The 21,554-nt window shown below is 50.3% G+C and overlaps 1 protein-coding gene across 2 annotated transcripts in view; it reads left to right on the top strand.

Annotated features, from left to right (window-relative positions):
• Window positions 1-21,554, top strand: part of Ca-alpha1T (Ca[2+]-channel protein alpha[[1]] subunit T) — a 410,459-nt gene that overhangs the window by 306,301 nt on the left and 82,604 nt on the right. For both annotated transcript variants that reach the window (XM_055069559.2, XM_055069558.2), the window contains exons 2-9: window positions 256-501; window positions 3,033-3,305; window positions 13,215-13,500; window positions 14,963-15,055; window positions 15,376-15,584; window positions 17,726-17,913; window positions 20,155-20,376; window positions 20,860-21,153. In XM_055069559.2, the coding sequence (XP_054925534.2) occupies window positions 256-501; window positions 3,033-3,305; window positions 13,215-13,500; window positions 14,963-15,055; window positions 15,376-15,584; window positions 17,726-17,913; window positions 20,155-20,376; window positions 20,860-21,153 (1,811 nt within the window). The remainder of the gene's footprint in view (window positions 1-255; window positions 502-3,032; window positions 3,306-13,214; window positions 13,501-14,962; window positions 15,056-15,375; window positions 15,585-17,725; window positions 17,914-20,154; window positions 20,377-20,859; window positions 21,154-21,554) is intronic.

Raw genomic sequence — 21,554 nt, 5'->3', positions numbered from 1 at the left:
ATCTGTAAGTGCTGTCTCTGTGTATCTGTTTCTTTCTACGTCCTCGTTCAGTCGCGCTTATACAATCTACCATGGGTTCTGACCAACTAGCCCGCCAACGTGTTTTAACCAAATTCATTTCTAGCATTATGCTCACACACTGCCGAGCAGCTGCGTGTGCGTGCGGGATTGCGTGTGTGTGTGTCTGTGTCTGCGCGTTTGTGTATTCATGGCGCTTGCGTACACTTCCTTGACGACGACGCTTCCGCCGATCACGTGGTTCGAGCGGGTGAGCATGCTGGTGATCCTGCTCAACTGCGTCACCCTCGGCATGTACCAGCCGTGCGCGGACGACGGCTGCCACTCGGCGCGATGCCGCCTGCTGCAGGTGTTCGACGACCTGATATTCGCCTTCTTCGCCATCGAGATGACCATCAAGGTACTCGCCATGGGGCTGCTGGGACGCAACGCGTACCTGGCCGAGGCCTGGAACCGCCTGGACTTCTTCATCGTCGTCGCCGGGTGAGTAAAAGGACCGATGCTACCGCGACTCATCGAGCAATTATTGCGCCAATCACTTCCATATAGGGTATATATGGGTACATATTGGGTTGCACTTGCTAATTCAATCTATGTATCAGTCAGTCGATTAATCAATCAATCGTTCAGTCAGCCAATCAATAACTCAATAACCAAATCGGTCATTCGCTCATTAACTCTCTCAATCAATCTACCGACGGACTGATCGATTATTCAATGAATTGCTCATCCACTTACTGACTCGATCTATCTACAATTAATCAGTCAGTCAGTTAACAGGTCGAACAGTCAGCTGTGAGCTGCGTGCTAAAATTAAAAAAGACTGCGCTTAGTTCCGTGGACGCAGCAATTACCACCTTTTTTTTTTTTTTTGTAAATGAGGTACTCGCGTAAAGAAAAAAAAACACAATCTGCAAGCTCCTACAAAATGCTCTAGTAGCTTCGCCACAACAATATTTCGCGTGTGGCGGTGCACCCTTTACAGGAACAAAACAAGAATGCGTTTTGAAGGTCTGCAAAATGCAAAGATTCTAGTTCAACGTAAGAATAGCGAGAGAGAAAAGAGAACCGTATTACACAAGAAAAGGCCGCGCCAATTGGCGAAGTTACCGAGATACACAACAAGCCTTCCAATCAATGTAGCTCGAGATTCAATCGACTAATTTCTTTGAAAGAAAATTTGACGATAGTCTGCTCATTGCGTATTCAACCAACGAAGTGTCACGCTTTCCGTCCCTCAATCGTCAATAGCTTAAAACATGGCTGCCAAAACATTGATAGAACGATAATTACGTTTTTTTTTTATTTTCTTTACTTATTTTTTAGGCATTTCTACGCATGGTACTTAATGCACAGCAATAACAATCTATGAATTGACTGGAAGCCACGATTTTAACAATGCGCACTCTGGCCGCCATATTTGTCGCATTTTCGCTTTGCGGGAAAGCCATCTTTGACACTTCTAAAAAACTAAGAAAGATTCTATTAGGAGCGTGCGATTTCTTTTAAACCTTCGAATTACTAATCGAATAATATCCTATTTGATTCTGTCTTGGTATCGAATAGTCACTAATCGTCAATCCAAATATTTTGTAATAGCTTTAGGATATTTAGTAATGTCAACTGTGCGTAAATAAACGTAATATTGGAACAAATGCATGATAAATTTCAACCGCACGTGCAGGATGTGTAGGCATAAAACACGCAAACTCACGTAGTGGGGCATGCTGCGCCACTCAGGAATCCATACTCTACTGGTTATACAGCGATCATTCGCACTGTCCTGAAGAGTCCCGTGCATGCGGAGAAATCGCTCCTCACTCGATCATATTGCACAACTTGGGCTTTTATTAGGCAACTCTTCACAATGTGCAATTTAATGACGCAGACTTGCTAACTGTTAAGCGTACTAGGGTGTGAACGTAGCTTCATATTATTTGTGAAAAACTGCCTGCTCATTATTCGAAAACTATGGAAAAAGCGTCCAACATTCGACTCGATTCACTTCCGGCACTGTTCCATTCGTATTCGATTCAGTGTCGAAAATTGCTGTTCGCACCTCCCCCCACCCTAGTTTCTATAATAAGGGAAAAACTGAGAGGGTCAGACTGACACACCGTGTTCCATTCAGCTACTCAGCGTTGGAGTGAATAACAAACCCCACGCAAGCGATCCTGCGCGCGACAAGCGACGCGATGGAGATAGTCGTCGCGTCCACTCGTCGCCTGCAAGTCGAACCCCGCGCGAGCGACGACTTTGAGCGAGGTCTCCGCGATGCTGCCGGTACGAGGGCAGCAAATACGAGCCTAAACTGACGCAATTCAAGCTCTGACTTTTTTAAGTCGCTTTGTTTTGCTGTACAGAGCAGCACAAAATATGTTTGAGGGTCTTGCAGTAATTTTTTTTTATCTTTACACGTATCAAAAATCGGTCGTTTGTCTCTTTTCGCGCGACAACCGGCAGTACGTTATTGGTGTACATCTGTTCCGGCTTCGCGCTCTTGCCTAGTCGCTCATAGCACTTCCGGCCGATGTGCGACGAATTTCTAGATTCTTTAGAATTTCTAAAAAGCGATCGAGCGACAAGAACGAGCGACCTGGGGACGCATTCTCGGACGATCACTTTAGGCGATTACTACAGCTTTCGCGTGACGTAGTGCTCGACCAGCCAATCAGCGCATCGGGTTTCGCTCAACCAGCCAATAAGCGCGCGCCGAAAGTGAGTATCCCCGAAAGCGACCGTCCGAGAATACGTGCCCCGGTCGCGCGACGGCCCGTTTGGTCGCTCGAAGCCGTCGCTCGTCGCCTTCATCCGCGAAATCGCTCGCACGGGGATTTGAACTTAAAGGATAGAGGGTACGGCAAAATGAAAAGCAGGAAACAAGAAATTACGATGCTGACGATGAAAGGAGAGAAGGGTGACGATGCTAACGATGCACGTGACTTCGAGACGACAAAATAAAAAGAAAAAGATGGCGGGCAGGGATGACGTCATGGCGTTTCAACCGCACGCAGTGCCCTGGAGTACGTGTTGGACGTAGGTAACATCAACCTGTCGGCGATCCGCACCATCCGCGTGCTGCGACCCCTGCGAGCCATCAACCGCATTCCGAGCATGCGCATACTGGTGATGCTGCTGCTGGACACGCTGCCCATGTTGGGCAACGTGCTGCTCCTGTGTTTCTTCGTCTTCTTCATCTTCGGCATCGTCGGGGTCCAGCTGTGGGCGGGCCTGCTGCGGCAGCGATGCTACCTCGTGCTGCCCGACGACAACATCTCCATACCGAGGTAGGTGACAACGCACATTCCCCCCCCCCCCCCCCCCCCTAGTGCCGCCGAATGGCTCGAAATGAAACACGGCGTTCCGCTTCGGGGCACGAGGTCGCGGGTTCGATTGGCGATCGCGTTTCGCTGACGCGATGCGAAATTCAATTTCGACGTTCGTTTGTGTTTTGTTTTTTGTTGTTGTTGTTTTACGGACGCAAATGGTACAAGGTTTTCGAAACTTGTTGGACCTGTGGCGAACGCCATAGTCGCTGCTCCACTGGAAGAATAACGGCCAGACAAATGCTGGTGCACACAATGTACAGTATAGTTAGAGCAAATCACTACGTGCCAGAAGTAAATAGTTCGCATAAATGCACAGGTCACTTGCACTTTAGAAGCAATAACCGGTTAAACGTAAAAGAAAATTATCAGAAATGGTACCCATCAATTCTTAGGTAATTGATAGATACACGCTTAACAAGTAGAGATAAACACAACCAATGAAAACATCGAAGCATCAAGCTGCCGTCAATCTAAACATTTGTAAGCAATTTGCCGCGAAAGCCACTCGCGTACCGAGCTTTGGGTGCAGGTTTATTAACCACAATTTGCTCAAAAATTTATTGAGAAATTCTTTGATCACCCCAGCAACACCCCAGGAACAGCAACAGGTCTCTATAGATTAGAGAGTAAACGCTGCTAGTTGATATCCTAGTTGAGATAGGAAGGGGGGGAAAGGGGGGTACTATTCGGGAAGTGTGTGGAACCGATAACCGATGGTCTATTAAAGTAATGGAATGTGCCAAGGGACGAGACGCGCAATCGAGGACGGCGGAGGCGGGGAATTGGAGGAGAAACTTATATAGATATGGCTAGAAGAGGTCATCGCTCTACAGTGGACATATCATAGGCTGCTGATAGATGGGTGGAAGGCAGTTGCAGAGAACCGCGGAGACTGGAACGCAAACCACGAAACGTTGTTTATACCGACTCGAAGAACCGACGCCACAGAAGCAACCACGCCCATCCCGCTTCGCCACAACACCTGTTCGGGACGGCTGGGGCGTCGAGAGCGTATCACCCTTTAAAAAGCAGTGAACACTAACTTCGGGCCTGTACTCTCGAAGGCCTCGGAAACGCCGCTGTCTACTCGAGGAAAACGTAACTCTAAATAAAATTAGCTCGTAAATAAAATTAGTCGGGAGATTCGCTAACCCTCTTTCTTTCTTTTTGTGTCGTTTCTAAGCGAGAAACGATGGCTCGCGCCACCTGCGTTAATGCCGTTAGGTCGTCGTAGCCACTGCACTTAACTTTTTTTTTTCATTTGAGTCGCTCATAACAGAAATCGCTTTAATCTCATAAAGTAAAATAAAAAGAAATAATAACCAAACTACAACGTTCGCATCTATTTCTTTTCTCTTCGTTTTTTTCCGTAGTAATCTCCTCCTCCTTTAAACGTATAAGCGAGAATTCTAGAAGACCAAAGAAGTATAGTTCTTCTCCTCGTTATGTTTTTTTTTCTTTTGAGCCAACGGCAATACGCTCGCGGCTGTGCGGATGAGAAGAGCGTCGTAGACGCGGCCCTGATTTACGCAGATCGTCTTCGCCCCACGGGCGGAGGCATCCCCGCGTTGGCCTGGAGAGCCCCAAGCACCGGGCACTCTCGCTAACGCTGCTACTGCCGCGCGCATCTCCGTTCTTTACTTCCCTCGCCGCACAGACTAGATGGAAACCTCACGTTTCTACCCAGAACTGGCCCTTCCGTCACCGTCGCCAGGCGGTGCACCCCTTCCTCGTATTCCGTTCTCTCTACGCAGTATTCTACGCAGTACACCGGAAGTTACGGCCATTGCAAACATCGCGCAGCCCTTGGGAAAAAAATATGGCGTATCTTGGTGTAGAAGTTAGATAAACAGGGATAAAAAGCCTCAGAAAGGCTGGCCAACGTTTCGAGAGGTGGAGCCACATTTGTCAGAGGACTTTGACAAACATGGCTGCACTTATCGAAACGTTGGCCACCCTTTCTTTCTGAGACACTTTATCCCCTGTTTATCTAACTTCTATAGCACAGTGTGCTACTCCATCTGTCGGCCTCGTTCTTGATTTTAAAATATTTGGCTGGACATTTCAGCGTAGTTATGCGGAAAGTCAATGAAAACGCAATACAATGTCAATGAAAACGTAAAAGAAAAAGGTATGGCTTTTGTTAGGGAAGTCAGCGTCGCTTCAACGAACAAAGAACATTGCTCTACGCCGCGCACGACAGACTTGAAAATCGTGCCCTTATAACGGAAAGTAGAATAACTGGACCCTGATCTCAGTCTAAGTCAGAGTCACTCTACAAGAAATGATGCGCGTTTTTTGACCCATATGGATTGTATGAAAGACTACAATAGCTGTCAAGTGTATTGATCATGTTTGTGCGGACAGATTCCTTCCGCACGTTTTTTTTTTCTTTGTTATCATCTTTTCTACTATTTACTCTTTCACCCAGCACAGAGTAGCCGATATGACCATTAATGTGGCTCACCTATCTGTCTTTCATCTCTTTTCTCCTGTTGATGCATTACATTCAATTGTATTCGCTGAACCGTGCTCCTTAAAATGTTGCACAAAATAGAGCCCTTTCTCTTCACAAACTCTGTCTCTCTCTTTCTCTGCGGAAAGTTTGTCGAACGCAACACAAATTCGGTGGAAACTCAACAGAACTTGTATAACTACTTTTGACGGGGGCTCACGTCAGCTACCTAGGAACTGGAACCGGCTATACTAAATGCACGTAAACTGTCCTTACTCAGTAATGAGGTCTGTGCGGTAAGTGAAAACAAGTAACCGAGTCAACGATGCCACTGCTTTTTCCCGTTCCAACCTAAGAAAAAGTGCACCAGTCAGTTAAGAGTCAGTCACTAATCCTTCCGTGGACAAAATGATCACGAGAGGATCACAGAAGGATTACAGGTGAAAAATGGAGCGAGCACTTCCCACTCCGGAAACTTATGCTTGATATTCAATTGCAGCTCAACGGCAAATATACAGAAGGCAAAACACTAAATCGAACGACAACAATATTTAGGTACCGTTTTTTTTTTAAATAAAGACTTTTTAAGACAAAATGCACCGGTGGTCGTGTAAATGAAAGGCTCACGCAAGGATTACCGCAGTAAACGGGAGCGGGCACTTATTTTTCCAAATCATGCTCTATGATCACTTTCATCTCAACGGCAAATGTACAGAAAACAATAAAAAGTCAATTGATAGACAACAGAATTTTTATGCCGTCCTTTGTGAGGACTTTCATTTATGAAAAAATGAATGGGTGAGCGTGGAGAGCCGGAAGCAGGGTTCATAACCAAAACAATGGGACGCGTCAAACGTAATCCTTACGGCGGCTTTCACCGTACTGCACAGCGTTCGTGAAACACCACTCTGGTGAGCTTGGCCACTCGCGCGACCCTCCCCTCCCCCAAACACAAATGCACACTGAAAGTATCGTCCGTCTGATACCACCGAGGAGGCAACTGCTCGAAACGGCCACCAGGACGGCGCCAAACGCCTCTACTACCGACCAAAAAGTGACCGTCGTTTGGACGAGACATTACGCGCGCGTGGAGGAGGAAGGGGGGGGGGGGCTTGCAGTAGGTTGCCGCGAAGAAAAGCGCCCTCTAGGAGATGAGCAAGGCGCGCCGCCTTACGCTTGCAACAGCCCGCCGTTGTGGGCGGTATGCGGGAGAACAGAGACTCGGTACGGAAGTTGCGAAACGATGGTGGCAGTGGCGGTAGTACTAGAAGTGTGTGGAGGGTAAGAGGGGGACGCGGGAGAGGGGGCAGATTGTGCGTGCGTGTGGTAGGAGACGCATGGCGGGCTCCATGGCTGTCATAATTTCGCGGAGCGCGGAGCTCATATTGCGGCGGCGTGGCCACTCGTTACATCAAGCTCCGCGCGGCGCTGATTTCTTTCTCTTACAGCCGCCTTCTCACCACCCACCCCCTTTTCGGCGCGCTGCAGCCGCCCGCGGTTGCTATAGTAATCCGGCCCGGGGTGCAGATTGCCTCACCATCGCGCAGCGGCTCGGCGGCCACGGCTGCGGCACGCTGAAGTGTAGGGCGCTGCGGTTTCGACGCAAGGAAAGCGAGGCCGGGATTCCCGTACGGATCTGCAACTTGCGCGCGACGGCAGCTGCTGCCCGTTTCGGCACTGCTACTAAAGAGGCGTCGCCTCGCGCGTTGTTCTTGCAAGCAGAGCAGGGTATTAGTGCTAACGGCATGGCAGGATAAAGCATGTAGCGAGAGGGTGCAATGTCGCTCGCGCGGGTTTCCTGGTACCGACAAACAGCGGGTAGTTGGCGGATGGATGCGACCGTCGCGATTCTCTCCGTCTTGCGGGGCGTTTCTTACGAGTACCTACAGGTAGCGCTGTTGCATGTATGGTGCGTGTACGTCGCGACGTTAGCGCCATTCTGCCCACATTTCTGCCGTCCTATACCTCTCGAATCGTCAGCCTGTTCAAGTTCTTTTGGAAGTCGTCCCTTCGAGCATCGAAGCCCTGCCGGAAGTATGACGGGCGCGACGGAGCGTAAATCACCCGCGGCGGTATACGGCTCAGTGGCCGAGTAGGAGGTGGTGGGTTCGATCCCCGTACGCGGAGGCCGCATTCCGATGTGGGAGGTCGGAATGGGAAACAAAGAAAAAAATGAAAAGAGCGGTCGTGTGCATGAGCTTAAGTGCAGACCCCAAAATGGTCTCAGTTTATCTGAAACCGTCCACTGATGCGTCTCTCATGTGTTTACCAGACGCTTCTGCTTTTTTGCTGTTGTCTCTTTAGTAGTCGTAGATATTGTAAGAGCAGCAACTACTCACAAAGAGGTGGCTTTCGTTAAGCCAAATCCAGATAGGAACACGGAGCTCACCTTGTACATGTAGAGCTGCGCCCAGAATGGACTGCAGACCGTGCTCACAAATCCTCTCGTATGTAAGCGCCGTCCGTGATCGGCCGTCACAAGCCAGCACGCTGCACACAACAACAACAAAAAAAAGAAAGCCACAGAGAAGTGAGCATGTTTCGTCACCAAAGAAAACGTAAAAAAAAAAAGGTGCTAACGAATTCTGAAGCATCGCAAGACGTTTTAAGCGCGTCAACAGCATCATGAAGAAATACTGCGCTTCGTAATTAAGCGCCTCGTAATTGGCTGTTGATTGGCTCGGTATTTCACTGGCTCCAGGATTGCGCTCTGCACCTTGGGAGCGGTGTCCTTGAGGCAGTTGCATCAGCCTGCGGCCGTTACGCATCGTTGCATTCAGTGGGCGTTAGACGTCCGCGCCACGCTCAGGTTTCGCGCGTGTATATATAGAGGGCGTGGAAGAGGCCAACACGGTAAAGCCCCTTAAACTTAAAGTAGCGACACTCTGCTCCTCCGCCTTCACTCCCATAGAGCTTCTCACTATAACACCTAGAGGGAAATCTGGCGCCACCGTCTATGGGAGTTTGTTAAGGGGGCACCGTGCCGTCGTGGGAATGACGGTATATGTGTCTGCGAGGCTCGTGTTGGCTGGTGTTGTACGAGGCTTCGTCTAAAACGTGGATATGGCTACACAAATAACGCGTTCTCAAAATAAAATATTCATAAAATGTTTCCATTCACGCATATTACATCTTTACTCACCTACTATGCATGACCAAGCGAACAAAAGCAAGAACAGACGACAAACTGTTTCAAAGCGATCGCGAACCTTGTCGTCTGCCATCCTACTTTAGCGGCCCGCTGATACTTTTTATGTAACATATAACCGTACACGCAATAACAAGTTCTCATAGTTAAACAAAACATGCTGTTGCGTAATAAGAAAACCAAGACAGCTTTTCACGTGCTGTTTTAGTAGAAAATTAATCCTTGCGACAGACTGAACAGTGCTTGCCAAGCGCGTCTTCAAGGTGTCCTGTCTGTCCGAGAACGATGCCAATCCGAAGTCACAACATACCGGCATTCCCATGCATACCACTAGCGCAGCAGCGCCAGATTTCCCTCTAGGTAATGCAGTAAGAAACTGTATGTTCACTCCTGCTCCTTTCTCCTCTCTTTCACGCTCCCTTCGACCGTGGCGCCGCCTACACTGCTCGAGCGTAGCAACGGCGCCAACATGCGCTCCTCGCTACTCCGTAGACGCTTCTCGAGCAAAAATGGCGCTGAAGCACGGCGCGAGCACCCACGTGATGCCATTAGGCCAATAGCGACGCGGCGTTGGCCTCGGCCAGAGCGCGTGAGGAGGAAGCAGCATTCTTAAAGCGTACCGCTACTTTACGAAGTTTAAGGGGCTTTACAACACGGAAGAGATTAAATATAGACAGCTTCTCTGGGTTTCCTGTCCCGCTTCAACGACTCGCATCGGGATTTGTGTCGTTGCGTGTTGTTCTTTACGTGCCAGAGAATGGCGCATAACGTTGTGCACTGCAAAAACAAATTTACGCGCTTGCTTAAATGAGGGTGCATGAGGGTGTAAATCGGTCTATAGCTCACACTCTTACACCCTTTATTGGACTAAAGGCGTTAGTTATAGGCCGATTCACGTCCTTATTCACATTTAAGAGTGCAGAGCAAGAGCGTGAGTTATAGGCCGATTTGTACCCTTACTGTTTCCTTTAGGAGTGTAGATTAATTTACAGCGTATGCATTTAGCCTAGCGAAGTGTGTAGTTGCGTAGTGTCCATCGATTCTGCCGCCGCAAGTGGTTCGGAAGACCGGTGTAAGGTTTTTTTTTTTTTTCTTCACGCCCGTCGTCACGTGTTGTCGTCACGTGTGGCGACTGCACGAAAAGCAGGCCAGTAAGGAAAAGCTGCTAAGTAAGAGAGTTTCTGCGGGAGCTAACTCAGCATCTTTAGCAGACTAGTTTCTGAAGTTGCTTGCGGTTTGTATAGCTTGGATATGAAGTTCGCGCGCCAGCTGCAGAAAGAGTGTTTTGTGTGCACGGGTGCGTGTGATGCCGCTGATTCAATGTGCATTTGCTCGCAGTGCGTCTTCTGATTCTGCCTCTTTGCAGGAGTGTCAGCCCGTATTACGCGGAGAGGGTCAGGGCGTTTAAGTAAGCAGCGTTCTTCGTCAAAGCCCTTTCCGCTGCCGGCTCGTGTATGTTTGTGAGTGATGCGCTTCGCTCGATCCGTTTGTCTGTATCATCCAGGCTGTACGTCGTTCCAAGCCGTCGTCATGTGACTCACTGCATGGTGCTCCGCCCGTCTCTTCGCTTAACGCAGGAGTTTCATTTTGTTTTGTTTTAAGGACCGCTTTTTTTTTCGGAGGCTGCAATTGTGTTGCGCGGTTCGCGCGACGTGCCACTGTGAGCATCGCAGCTTCCAAGTAGCTTCCAGGCCTGCGAGTCACGTGACACGACGTCATCTGCGGGAATGGCCGACGCTCCAATTGTGAGGCACGCTTCGCAAGAAAAAAAAATTGGCTGCGGCTTAGCTCAGCTAACCCTGGATATGCAAAGCGAAAGATTGGTTAAGTCTTGGTTTCACTTGGTTAACCTTTGATTTAGCTTTAAATAATATAGTTAGGTATAGAATCATCGTTAAGCCAGGTATGACGGCTGTGCCTAGGTCGGTGGCAGGACATGACTGTGATTAGGCTTGGGTAGACACGCATCGTTCGACGGTGCGACGCCTGTTGTGCCACAGGGAAAGCGCAAGTGCCAGACACGCAAAAAGACGCCGTGAACATGCGCAGCGTCGAAACACAAACGGACAGGGCGTGAACGCGGTCGCTACATTGATGTCGGCGGTGCGACGCCTGTTGCATTCCGGACCCTCTCCTGTGAAACAGTTCGCGGGGCGATATCCGCGGGTTGGTCAGACGCCGCTTGGCGACGGCGGCTCGAAGCCTCCCGCTCACGCGCAGCGCTCACAGTAGACGGCCCGGCCTCGCTCTCATCCATGGCCAAACTCGCACTGACTAGGCGAGCGCGGTGCTCCTCAGCCAGGCGCGCGGCTAGTCACGAGGTCAGGCGGCGACCCAGCTGCGGAGAGCGCATGCGCGAAGCCGGCGGCAGCGGAGCTCGGCGCGGCGAGTCACTTTATGCGTTGCCAAGGCTACGGCGCAGCTGCGGTCAAATGAAGCTCGAATTGCAGGTGACGGCGAAACTCGGCTCGACACGGTTAGTAAAACTTTCGCTTTAAAAAAGACGGCGCGAACGCACCAAGCGCTTGCCTAGGACGGATTAGTGGCTTGACCTATAGGAAGATGGGAGAGGGGGATGACATCACCAATGTGAGTGACGCCAGGTCACGTGATGAGCACGCCTAGCCGCAAGACATGCGATATGAGGTCTTCCATCGGAAGACCGACTCTACGATTACAAGTTACGCTTCGCAAGAAAAAGGAAGGCGAACGCCCCAAGCGATCACCTAGGACGGATTGGCGGCCTCACCTAGGGAGCTAAAATGACGTCACTTGTCACCTCCGTGGGCGATGTCAAGTCACGTGACGATAAGGCCTAGAGTTATAAAGGAAGTTGTTGAATGGCGAGCGTTGTTGTCGAATCACAATGAAATGCCTGTACAGCCTTGCTGTGCTCTCTGTTATATGCGTATGGCGTGTCGTTCATTTTTTCTCTCTCTCTACTTTTTTTTTAATTGACTAACGATAAACAATGCGCTGTCGTGTAACAAACGTCTCTATGCGACCTAGGGAATGTACTACCATATTTCTAACTAGATATATGATATTGCTACCAAGCGGTACACAAGAAGTCTCGCAGAAGCTCTAACAGGAATCGTCCTCGTCTTGTCATATTTGCTTGGCGTCACCGTTTATGAAGCACTGTTCTTTGCCGAAGCATGACGTTGAAACTAACAATGCCAGTCCAGCTGCATAAAGATGAAACTTGTGCTTTGAGTGGTGCCTGCTTACTGACCTGTTCGAGACGCTTTTCACCGTCTTTCCTTGGCGTCAAGATTAACCCTACTAACCAACCTGAATTTTGCAACATTCGCGTCGAGATAACTGTACATATTAATGAGGACAACCTCTGTTCCTCTGTGTTCTCCCTCTATCATTACATGTACGCTTGTGCCCTTTGTAAAAAGAATTGTCGGAATTTTTTTTTATTCACATGAACGGCGGATTCAGCCTCAGCCGCATAGGTTCCGTTATGTTGAAACGAAACGAAGGCACGCTCTCTCTTACTGAAAATTTTCTGAAAAGAACCAGCGCACAAGACTACCCAAACACACGGACAAACGTTGGAGCGACAGAGTTAGACCTGTGAGCATATCTTTTGTATGGTCGGCGTCTTCTGTGCAGGTTATTTTGCTAATCACAATCTACTAACCGATCCAGCAAGTAAATTTAACGAACGTCCAAGAGCGTGCCGCGTAAGCTGGAGCTGTGCACTGAGACGAGACGCCAGCAACCAGGCCTGCTGGATCAGGCTTCCAGCAAGCTGAGACATGAAGATGACATATCTAAAGATAAGCCACGTAGTGAAATAAATGTAGTGACGTGCAAGTCGTTTCCTGCGCGTTTGGAAGTTCAACTGTGACACCTTTGTCTCGTCCGTTGCAATAGGTTCACTCGACTTTTGCCCCGGCATAACTATCGTTGTGGTCCGTCAGAGAGTGCAAAAGAACCTGCTGAAATAGGAGTCAAACATTTAACAAGTAGAGTTATTCCCGCAAGAGCGTATTACCAGCACTTCTTTTTTTTTTTTACAGTGTAACTGAGTATTTAGCTTTCAGAAGTAGGCGAGCTTTCTGACACACGGGAGAAACGTTTGCCGAGGCCGTTACGCGAGGGAGGACACAGGGGGTACATGGTGGAGTCAAAAAGGGAGTCACAATTTCCCGAAACACCCCTCGTCCGCCGAGGTCTTGAAGTCCTTGACGAGTCCTCCTAACGGCCGCCCCTTCCTGTCCGTTCCTCCCTTCCTTTCCCCCTCGGCCAGTCCAATCTCGTCGTACTACCAGGGGCTGGACGCCGAGAAGGACTTCATCTGCAGCACGGAAAAGGACAACGGAATGCACCGGTGCAGCGGCCTGCCCCAGCTCGTTCTGCCCTCGGGGCTGACGTGCAACGCGACGGCTCAGCCGCACAGCGCCAACGCACCCACCAACGTGTCCTGCGTCAACTGGAACCAGTACTACACCAATTGCACGGCGGGAGACAAGAACCCCTTCCAGGGGTCCATCTCCTTCGACAATATCGGCCTAGCCTGGGTCGCCATCTTCTTGGTGAGGTCGCGCTCGCTGTTCTCTTTGCTTGTCAGTACCTTTACCTTTTACTGTGTGTGTCGGTAAGCACGTCTCCTCATTGGTCTGTTGCACCTCGGTCCAGAGCGCGCTCGTATAACGCCAACTGTGGCGAAATTTCTGGACCGCACGTAATGCCTAGACTCAGATAGCGTAGATCTATAGGAGCCTCTACGCAAAAGTCTACAAAAGAATACGTATGCTGGGCCCTGTTGGCAATCCATGCTTGAAGCTATGGCGCGGAATTGCACAATGCGGCCAGAGAGACAGGACGCGCTGTGTGCTGCCCCGACTTTCTTTTCGCATTGTCCGATTTCGCGCTGTAGTTTCGAGCAAGAGGTTACGACTGAAATACGAGTGAACGCTTAAGGAAAAGCTCGCAAGGACAGACGTTTTTGATACCGAAACTAAAAAAAAAACGTCACTCCCCGGAAATGACGTAGAACCTAGAATGTTGGGAACCAGTGGGCTTCTTTCATTATCCGTCTCTGATTGTCCCGGACTGTCCGAGGCGCTGATTTGAGCCAATGAGCGCTGCATGTGCAGCATCTCGGGCGTTCCGGGACTCTCAGGGACAGATGATCGAAGAGCCCCAGCGGGGCTTCTAGGCATGGTCTCCGAGATTCGGCGCCACCCGCGGTGCGCTTGAGATCTCGGAGGCAGTGTGCTACTATTTCCGTCACATCCGCTGACCACCAGGTGCAAAATTAGACAGCTACTAGCCTTGAAATTTTACTATAGACAGAGAGGGAAACAAGGAGTGAGAAAGGCTGGCAGCTGCCACCCAGAGGGTCACTACGCATGCGTACTCTTTAGGAAGAAAGGCATAGAAACAGAAGTCGAAGGTGTCAATAAAGAAGCGAATGGCCGAAAAAGAATGAAATGAAATTCTGCGTGAAAAAACGCGTTTTTCTTTTATTTATTCTTGACCACCCCAAAATTGACCAAAAAATTCAAGCACCCAAAAGCGACAACTCAAAACTTGAACAAAATTTCGCGAGGACATAAAAATCAAAAAGGTGGAGCCATAAACGTACAGTTGATCTTTACAGTTAGTTTTACGTGTTTGTGTTTTTATTTTACGTTTTGTGTTTCGAGACATTTGCACGAGTGTTGGTAGAAAATTTATCTTGTCGCCTTGACTGTGGCAGATCCGTTTACTCTAGTATTCATAGTCAAGCGAGTGAAATAATTGACAGTTTCTTCACATCGTTTACCTGTATATGCATACAGAATCGCCCTGCTACGAATATTTCTAGTGGACAGTGTGAAACCCAGTTTTCTTTCCAATTTTTCCCTGAAAAAAAGTGAACAAGAACGGCTTTTTCTTTTTTCAGGCCATTCAAGAATTCCGGGAATTTCGCATCTCTATAGTGTATATGAGTATTTATCAGTAGCAAAAGATGGCGCCACTGAAAATTTTTTTTCAATGTCTTTCCCGCAGGTGATCAGCCTGGAGGGCTGGTCCGACATAATGTACTATGTACAGGACGCACATTCCTTCTGGGACTGGATCTACTTTGTGCTGCTCATTGTGGTGAGTGCTCGGCTTAGCCCCCTCGTCGTGCCTGGGGAGGGGGTATTCTGTAAGAGTCCACCTAGTGGACTGTCCATTTCGGCCGCTGCTGATTGGATGCAGCTGTACAGGCGAGGAGGAAACGAGCGGCCGCAGCCAACCAGCCGCGGCCGAAATGGACAGTTCACCAGGTGGACTCCTGCAGAATGCCTCCAGGCTGTACTCACGTTATAAGCACGTTCGTTCACCCCCAACTCACGCGCATCCGCTCTCTGCCTAGAACCGAACACTCACCACTCCGCACTACCTTTTTTCTGTTCTTTCTTCTCCGGCGTGCGCAGATCGGATCCTTCTTCATGATCAACCTGTGCCTGGTCGTCATCGCGACGCAGTTCTCGGAGACCAAGAAACGCGAGATGGAGCGCATGCGCCTGGAGCGGGCCCGCTACCACTCGAGCTCGACGCTGGCCTCGACGTCCGTCTCCGACTCCGGCTGCTACACGCAGATCATCAAGTACCTCACGCATCTCGGAAGGAGGGCCAAGCGGAGGTGCGCCTTGTCCTCTCTCATTCTTCGCCGATTCGGCTGGAGGCTGCATCCTCCATCGACAACCTTCGGGGATAGCTTTCGCCTTCGCACGGCGTAAAAAAACAACAAAGAGGCTCAGCGCGAAGCCTCGATGAAACCATGGCCTCCGAGATCCGGCGGCGCGCGACGCGGCCTGCGATTTGGCAATCTCAGAGTCCGTGCTGGAACAATAGTCAGAGAGAGCGAGAGAGAGAGATGCAAATGAGAGAAAGGCAGGGAGGTTAACCAGAGTTAAAACCTCCGGTTTGCTACCCTGCACTAGGGGAAGGGAAAGGGGAAGTAAAGACGGAAAGAAGAGCGGGGACAAAAATAAAAGCGTGAAAAAAATGAAATATGAAAAGGGACGGAATGGGATCAGTCACATTCTAATACTACTATAGGGAAGTCTGGCGCCTAGCGCATCCATCCGCGCGCCAGTGTAGCTGTTCAGCATGGGAACGGTGCAGTACCGGGTCACGCACTTTTCGCTTAACGTGTTCGAAAAAAAAGATTTTACGCTTACCGCTGCGCTGTTCTTGCTAAGTTCTTGCGGAAATATCGCATTTTGGAGTCTACATCGTTGGGGGTAACACTTGCAGCAGTTAATTTTCGTGTTTTTAAGAAAAAACGGCTGCAGAAAGCATCGTTTTAGGGAAGGCTGCCGCGTGTTCCAGGGAAGCGGACAACACGCGGCCCTCACTGACCTGCTGCTTTCTCTAGCTGCCGGCTGGCGGCGACACAAAGTTATGCTTGCGCCGTCTCGGCAGCACCTTTTTTTCTTTAAAAGAACAGGAAACTAACGGTGACACCTGCTACACTGAACGACGTAGACTCCGAAATGAAATCTTACTGAAAAACTTTAGCAAGAACAGTACAGAGGTAAGCGTAAAATATCGTTTTCGAACACCTTAGGCAAAATACGCAGGGCCCTGTACATGAAAATCGTCTAAACTTCGTCCTTGCATCAGGCGGCTCTGTGAGTTCTGATGACTAACATTGTTAACGCGAATTTTTTCTCGCAGTTTCGTTGCATGGCAACAACTAGCCTTACATGTAACTTACCGTGCAGACTCGTGTAAGGTCCGCGCTTTTTTTCGCAATTTTGACGAGGTGCGGCCCTTACACGGGACCGAACCGTTTGGTCAAAATGGTGCCGGCGCAGCCGGCGACTACTGCACGCTACGGGTGTACCACTGCATCAGAGGTCAACGCGCAGCTCTCGCCATCTAGTAGCGGCACGCGCAAGTACGCAACGCACGAAAATTCGCCGACGCGCGTCCGTGGCATCGGGGTGCCGAACGCGATTGATTTTCCGATTGACATTTTTTTCTCCATATTTTGGTGCTGCCAAGTTGGGGTGCGGCCCTTACACGAGTCTATAGGGCATATGGTTCAGCGATTGTAGCGCTAGATTTCCCCCTGGCGGTGTTAGTGTGAAACTCTAGCACTCGAACGACGCGCGCCTGCCTCACTGCGCTCGACAACTGCTTATGCAGATAAAAGTTGGGTCACGGTCATTTCGTCGCATTCACATCCGCGGGTCTACCACGATCTGCACGCACTAAAAGTTATCGATCGAAACACGACCCCGTGGACGTGTACGCGAGCGCGTAGTTGCCGGGAGCGGTCGGCCGATTTACGAGTAACCCAAGAGCGCCTATAGGCGTGCTTCGGTTTTGATCGGGAACGTGATATCCCAGTGCCGTCAGCACCTGCATGCGTCCGCGTTTTGCCAACGCGAATGCCACAGTGGGAACAACCTTGCACAACGCGATGGGAACGCTCTTCTTGCCCGGCGAACTGGTCAGAACGTGATTCACCCTCGAGACCATTCACGATGACGGGCTTCTACGCGTCGCTAACCCACGTGATCACACCGCAGGACCCGTCACGCGTTGGACAGCATAGCGGCACCAATTTTGACAAAAGAAAACAGCAAACCACTAAGTACGCGTGTGGAGAGTTCGAACGAATCGTGACACATCTGCACACGCGAGGTCGAACTGTCGCCCTGCCTCTCAAAGCGCAGCGCGGTTCCAAGGTGCCGCGGCGCTGAACGCGCAGGTTACCTTACACCTGTCTCCTTTTTCTTTTGCTTACTCATCGCGATTGTGTACCCGCAGGTTTCTACGGTGGTACAGGAGGCGGAAGCGTCGCCGGGCCCTCCCGCGCAGCCATCCTGAAGCGCAGCTAGCGGGGCTGGATGGTACCATCTCTCCGGTATCCGCCATGCGGGTCCGCACCCACTCGTCTCGACACCGAGCAGACGACGGCTGCCCTCTGGACGAATGCCGCAGTCACTGCTCGTCTGGTACGTCACTCGTACCCTGCAACCTAACAACGACCAAGTGACGCTAATTTCTGGTTGAAATGAACCAGCTTTAACGAACCGATCACCCTCGTCCCTAGGGAGATCTTTTAGTCTATTTTCCGGTGTCTCACAAGCTAGCGTGTGCCCTCTGAAGAATCAGTCTGACGCCGCTTTCTTAACCCTTTCGGTGCCACTGACGTACCGATACGTTTCCGCGTTTTTCTCCCACCATCTTCCTTCTGACATAGCCTTTGTCTCAAAGAAATGTGAGTGCCACACCAAGATAACATTTGTTATTATTTGTCTCGTTTTTATTCATTTCTCCACAGACGAAAAGTAAACCATTCTGTTCGTTTTATAGCATCCGAGAAAAAGAGCCGACGCTGAGGCGGCGTAACCTCCCGAAAAAAAAAACGACTCTACAAGGTTTAATAGCGGCGCAGAGGCGTTTATCCCTCAAATTCAAATCATGTGTTCTCATCGTATGTGTAGTTTATGAGCACATCGCGCTTCTGCTTCTGCAGTCCGATCTAAATGTTCCGTACGCCGCCGTGTAAAACTAAAGGCGTGGAGAACATAAATTTCGTATTACCCGTCATGCTCGTTCAGAAACCCAACCATTGTTAATTTGCCTTGGGCCTTGTATACATGCAAGTCAGGACAGAGTCACTAGAACTTAACGACTTTCACGTCCTCCCACATTTCGAGCGCCAGTTGACAGGATCGTTCACCTCTTAGAGTAAAACTTGATCGGCATTTAAACGGTCACGCCAACTTGAATTTAAACTGAAGTTCTAATGCATATTTGCATTAGGGCGCCATGCCAGCCATTTTTCACCCACCGGAAATAACAAATATAGAAATTGTGTCGAAGTACCTACTAATGAGGCCTTCGCTTCCCTAGGTTTATATCACCGTGCACACAGAGGGATTTCCGTGCACCGCATCTGATTTAGCACTGACCTGACACGTACTTCCTTGAATGTTGAAATTATACCAAAGTAAATACTGTTGAGGTGTCGAGGAGTCGATCACACTGGCTGTGTTCCAATGCTCGCCGCAGACGGCAAAGTAGACGGCTAAGCGGACAGTGGCCATCTTAAGTCTCGTTCAAATTTTCACGAAGACGTCAAAGTAGACAGCTTCGCGAAGACAGCATCGAAGTCAAAAACGGTGCAGGCTACTTTCCTGTCCAAGCAAGATGGCGGCTGATCAGGACGCTTGGAAAGCCGACAGAAAGGTTGTCTGCGCACAAGAAAACCTAGACACGCTGTCCTCCGCCCTTAATGTAAGCTACATCGTTTTTTTCATAGGTTTGCAGGCGCAAAGGCTTAAAATACGGAACCAATGTGTGCTTTTCTCAACTTTTTCTTGTCGCCGCGAGGTGGCGTCACGTCACAGAAGCGTCTTCTATACGTCTTCCAGACATCTTCCAGACGGCTAGAAACGCGTTCCATTACATGGCCTCGAAGATGTCTCGGCTGTTCCTTAGCTGTCTACGTAGACTGTCTCTGATGCTTGCTGGAATTCATAGTTTCTCACTATAACACCTAGAGAGTAATCTGGCGCCACCGTCTATGGGAGTTTCTTAAGGGGGCACCGTGCCGTCATGGGAATGATGGTATATGTGTCTGCGAGGCTCGTGTTGGCTGGTGTTGTAGGAGGCTTCGTCTAAAACGTAGATATGGCTACGCAAATAACGCGTTCTCAAAGTAAAATCTTCATAAAATGTTTCCATTCACGCATATTACATCTTTACTCACCCACGATGCATGACCAAGCGAAGACAAGCAAGAACAGACGACCAACTGTTTCAAAGCGAGCGCGAACCTTGTCGTCTGTCCTCCAACTTTAGCGGCCCGCTGATACTTATTACGTAACATGTAGTCGTACACACAATAACAAGTTCTCATAGTTAAACAAAACATGTTTTCGCGTAATAATAAAGCTAAAACAGCTTTTCCCGTGCTGTTCTAGTAGAAAATGAATCATTGTGACAGACGGAACGGTACTTGCCAAGCGCGTCTTCAAGGTGTCCTGTCTCTACGAGAACGATGCCAATCCGAATCCACAATATACCGGCATTCCCATGCATACCACAGAGCAGCAGCGCCAGATTTCCCTCTAGGTAATGTAGTGAGAAACTCTATGCCGGAATTAGAACACACCCACTGAACGCCGGTTTCCGCGGAGCGCGCAGATTTCTTTACCGGAACTCCGCGAACTTCTGCGCCGGCGCAGAGTCTGGCACCTCGTGCTCGTCTTCTCCGGCTTCGTCGGCGGCGGCGCTGCCGGCGCTGTTCGAGGAGGCATGCGACGAGGCCGCAGCGACCGAGTGCTGCCACATGCTGGCCGTGCCGCCACACGCCAGTCCCGAGGTCTCGGACGTCGACCTGGCCTCGTCGCCCAGGAGGCCCTCCTGCCTCAGGGTCAACGCCGGCAACTCCGGCAACGGCGCGCCAGGTACGCACCCTGTCGGGCGCATGTGTCTACTTGTCATCTCTCTACTTGTGATTCGCTCGGGAGGGGGGGGGGGAGGCGCCTTTGTGAACCTTTATAGAGTGGAAGAGGAGGAGGCGGTGGCCTGGAGCAGACGTAGAACACCGCGTTTATGTGCCTCGTGGTCCCAACTCTGAATCCTCGTCCAGGCAGCTACATTTTTCAGGCTTAGATTGATGCCTGAACCCGGCCAAAAAAATTTAGGCAGGTCGAACGCACATGCTGCAATCTATGTGAAGCGGTCAGTGAACAGTAAATTTGCCCGTTTCATTTCTGCGTCTAAAGAGAACTGGTACGCGCCCACATGCCCTCACGCACCGGCCTCGCTCCTGCCTCCACAAAAAAAAAATATATTGACACGAAGGGCAACAAATCACCAACCCTGCCCGACAAGACAAGTTGTGGTCTCGAGCTTATCCTGCTCAACGACCGCGACCATACACGCAGGGCCGTGCACAACACCACCGGTGCTGATCGAGCAGCCCGGCTCCACGAGAGCCTGCTCGGGGAAGAGCGTCTCCCTCCAAGCGCCGGTGACGCCCGAAGGCAGCAGCGAGCTGCGACCGCTCGGTTCTGTCGCCAGCGGTTCTTCGTCGTCCCACCACCTGCCGACGACCAGCGGGGGCGCCACGCTGACTTGCGCCGAGCTGCTCGCCTTCAGCGGGGCCCAGAGCGCCGCGCTGGCCGCGAGCTTTGCCAGCAACTTTGCCATGCACCGGTTCTACTCTACACTCAGTAAAGGTGGGACGCTGACGCGCGCGCAGTTCGTCTCAACTTCTTGTGCGGTTTCGCCTTGTTGACGCGTCCTGAAAACGGAGACACATTTGTTACGGCCTCTTAAGCTGCGGCCGAAAACGTATTATCCGAGAAACGTATGATCCGTAAGCAGAGGGAGGGGGTTTTAACGCTTTCCGTCGCGAACGTGCAAACCAAGACAACCTTGAAGGCGCGCGTCAGTGATGGTCTCCTAGGCATACAGCTTCGTTTCAGGTTGTACTTGCGTGTCAACGCGACACCTTCATACGCAACACTTTAACGAGAATGGGAGGCGAAGACAGGGAGGTTAACCAGAAGACATCCAACGAGCCAAGATGGATCCAGGTGATGCAGAGCCGCGCATGCGCAACGCGAATGAAGCCAAG

Source organism: Dermacentor andersoni, chromosome 8, assembly GCF_023375885.2.
Source record: "Dermacentor andersoni chromosome 8, qqDerAnde1_hic_scaffold, whole genome shotgun sequence".
Lineage (NCBI taxonomy): Eukaryota > Metazoa > Arthropoda > Arachnida > Ixodida > Ixodidae > Dermacentor > Dermacentor andersoni.
The sequence above is the reverse complement of the archived record's forward strand: the minus strand, read 5'-3'. Positions and strand labels throughout refer to the sequence as shown.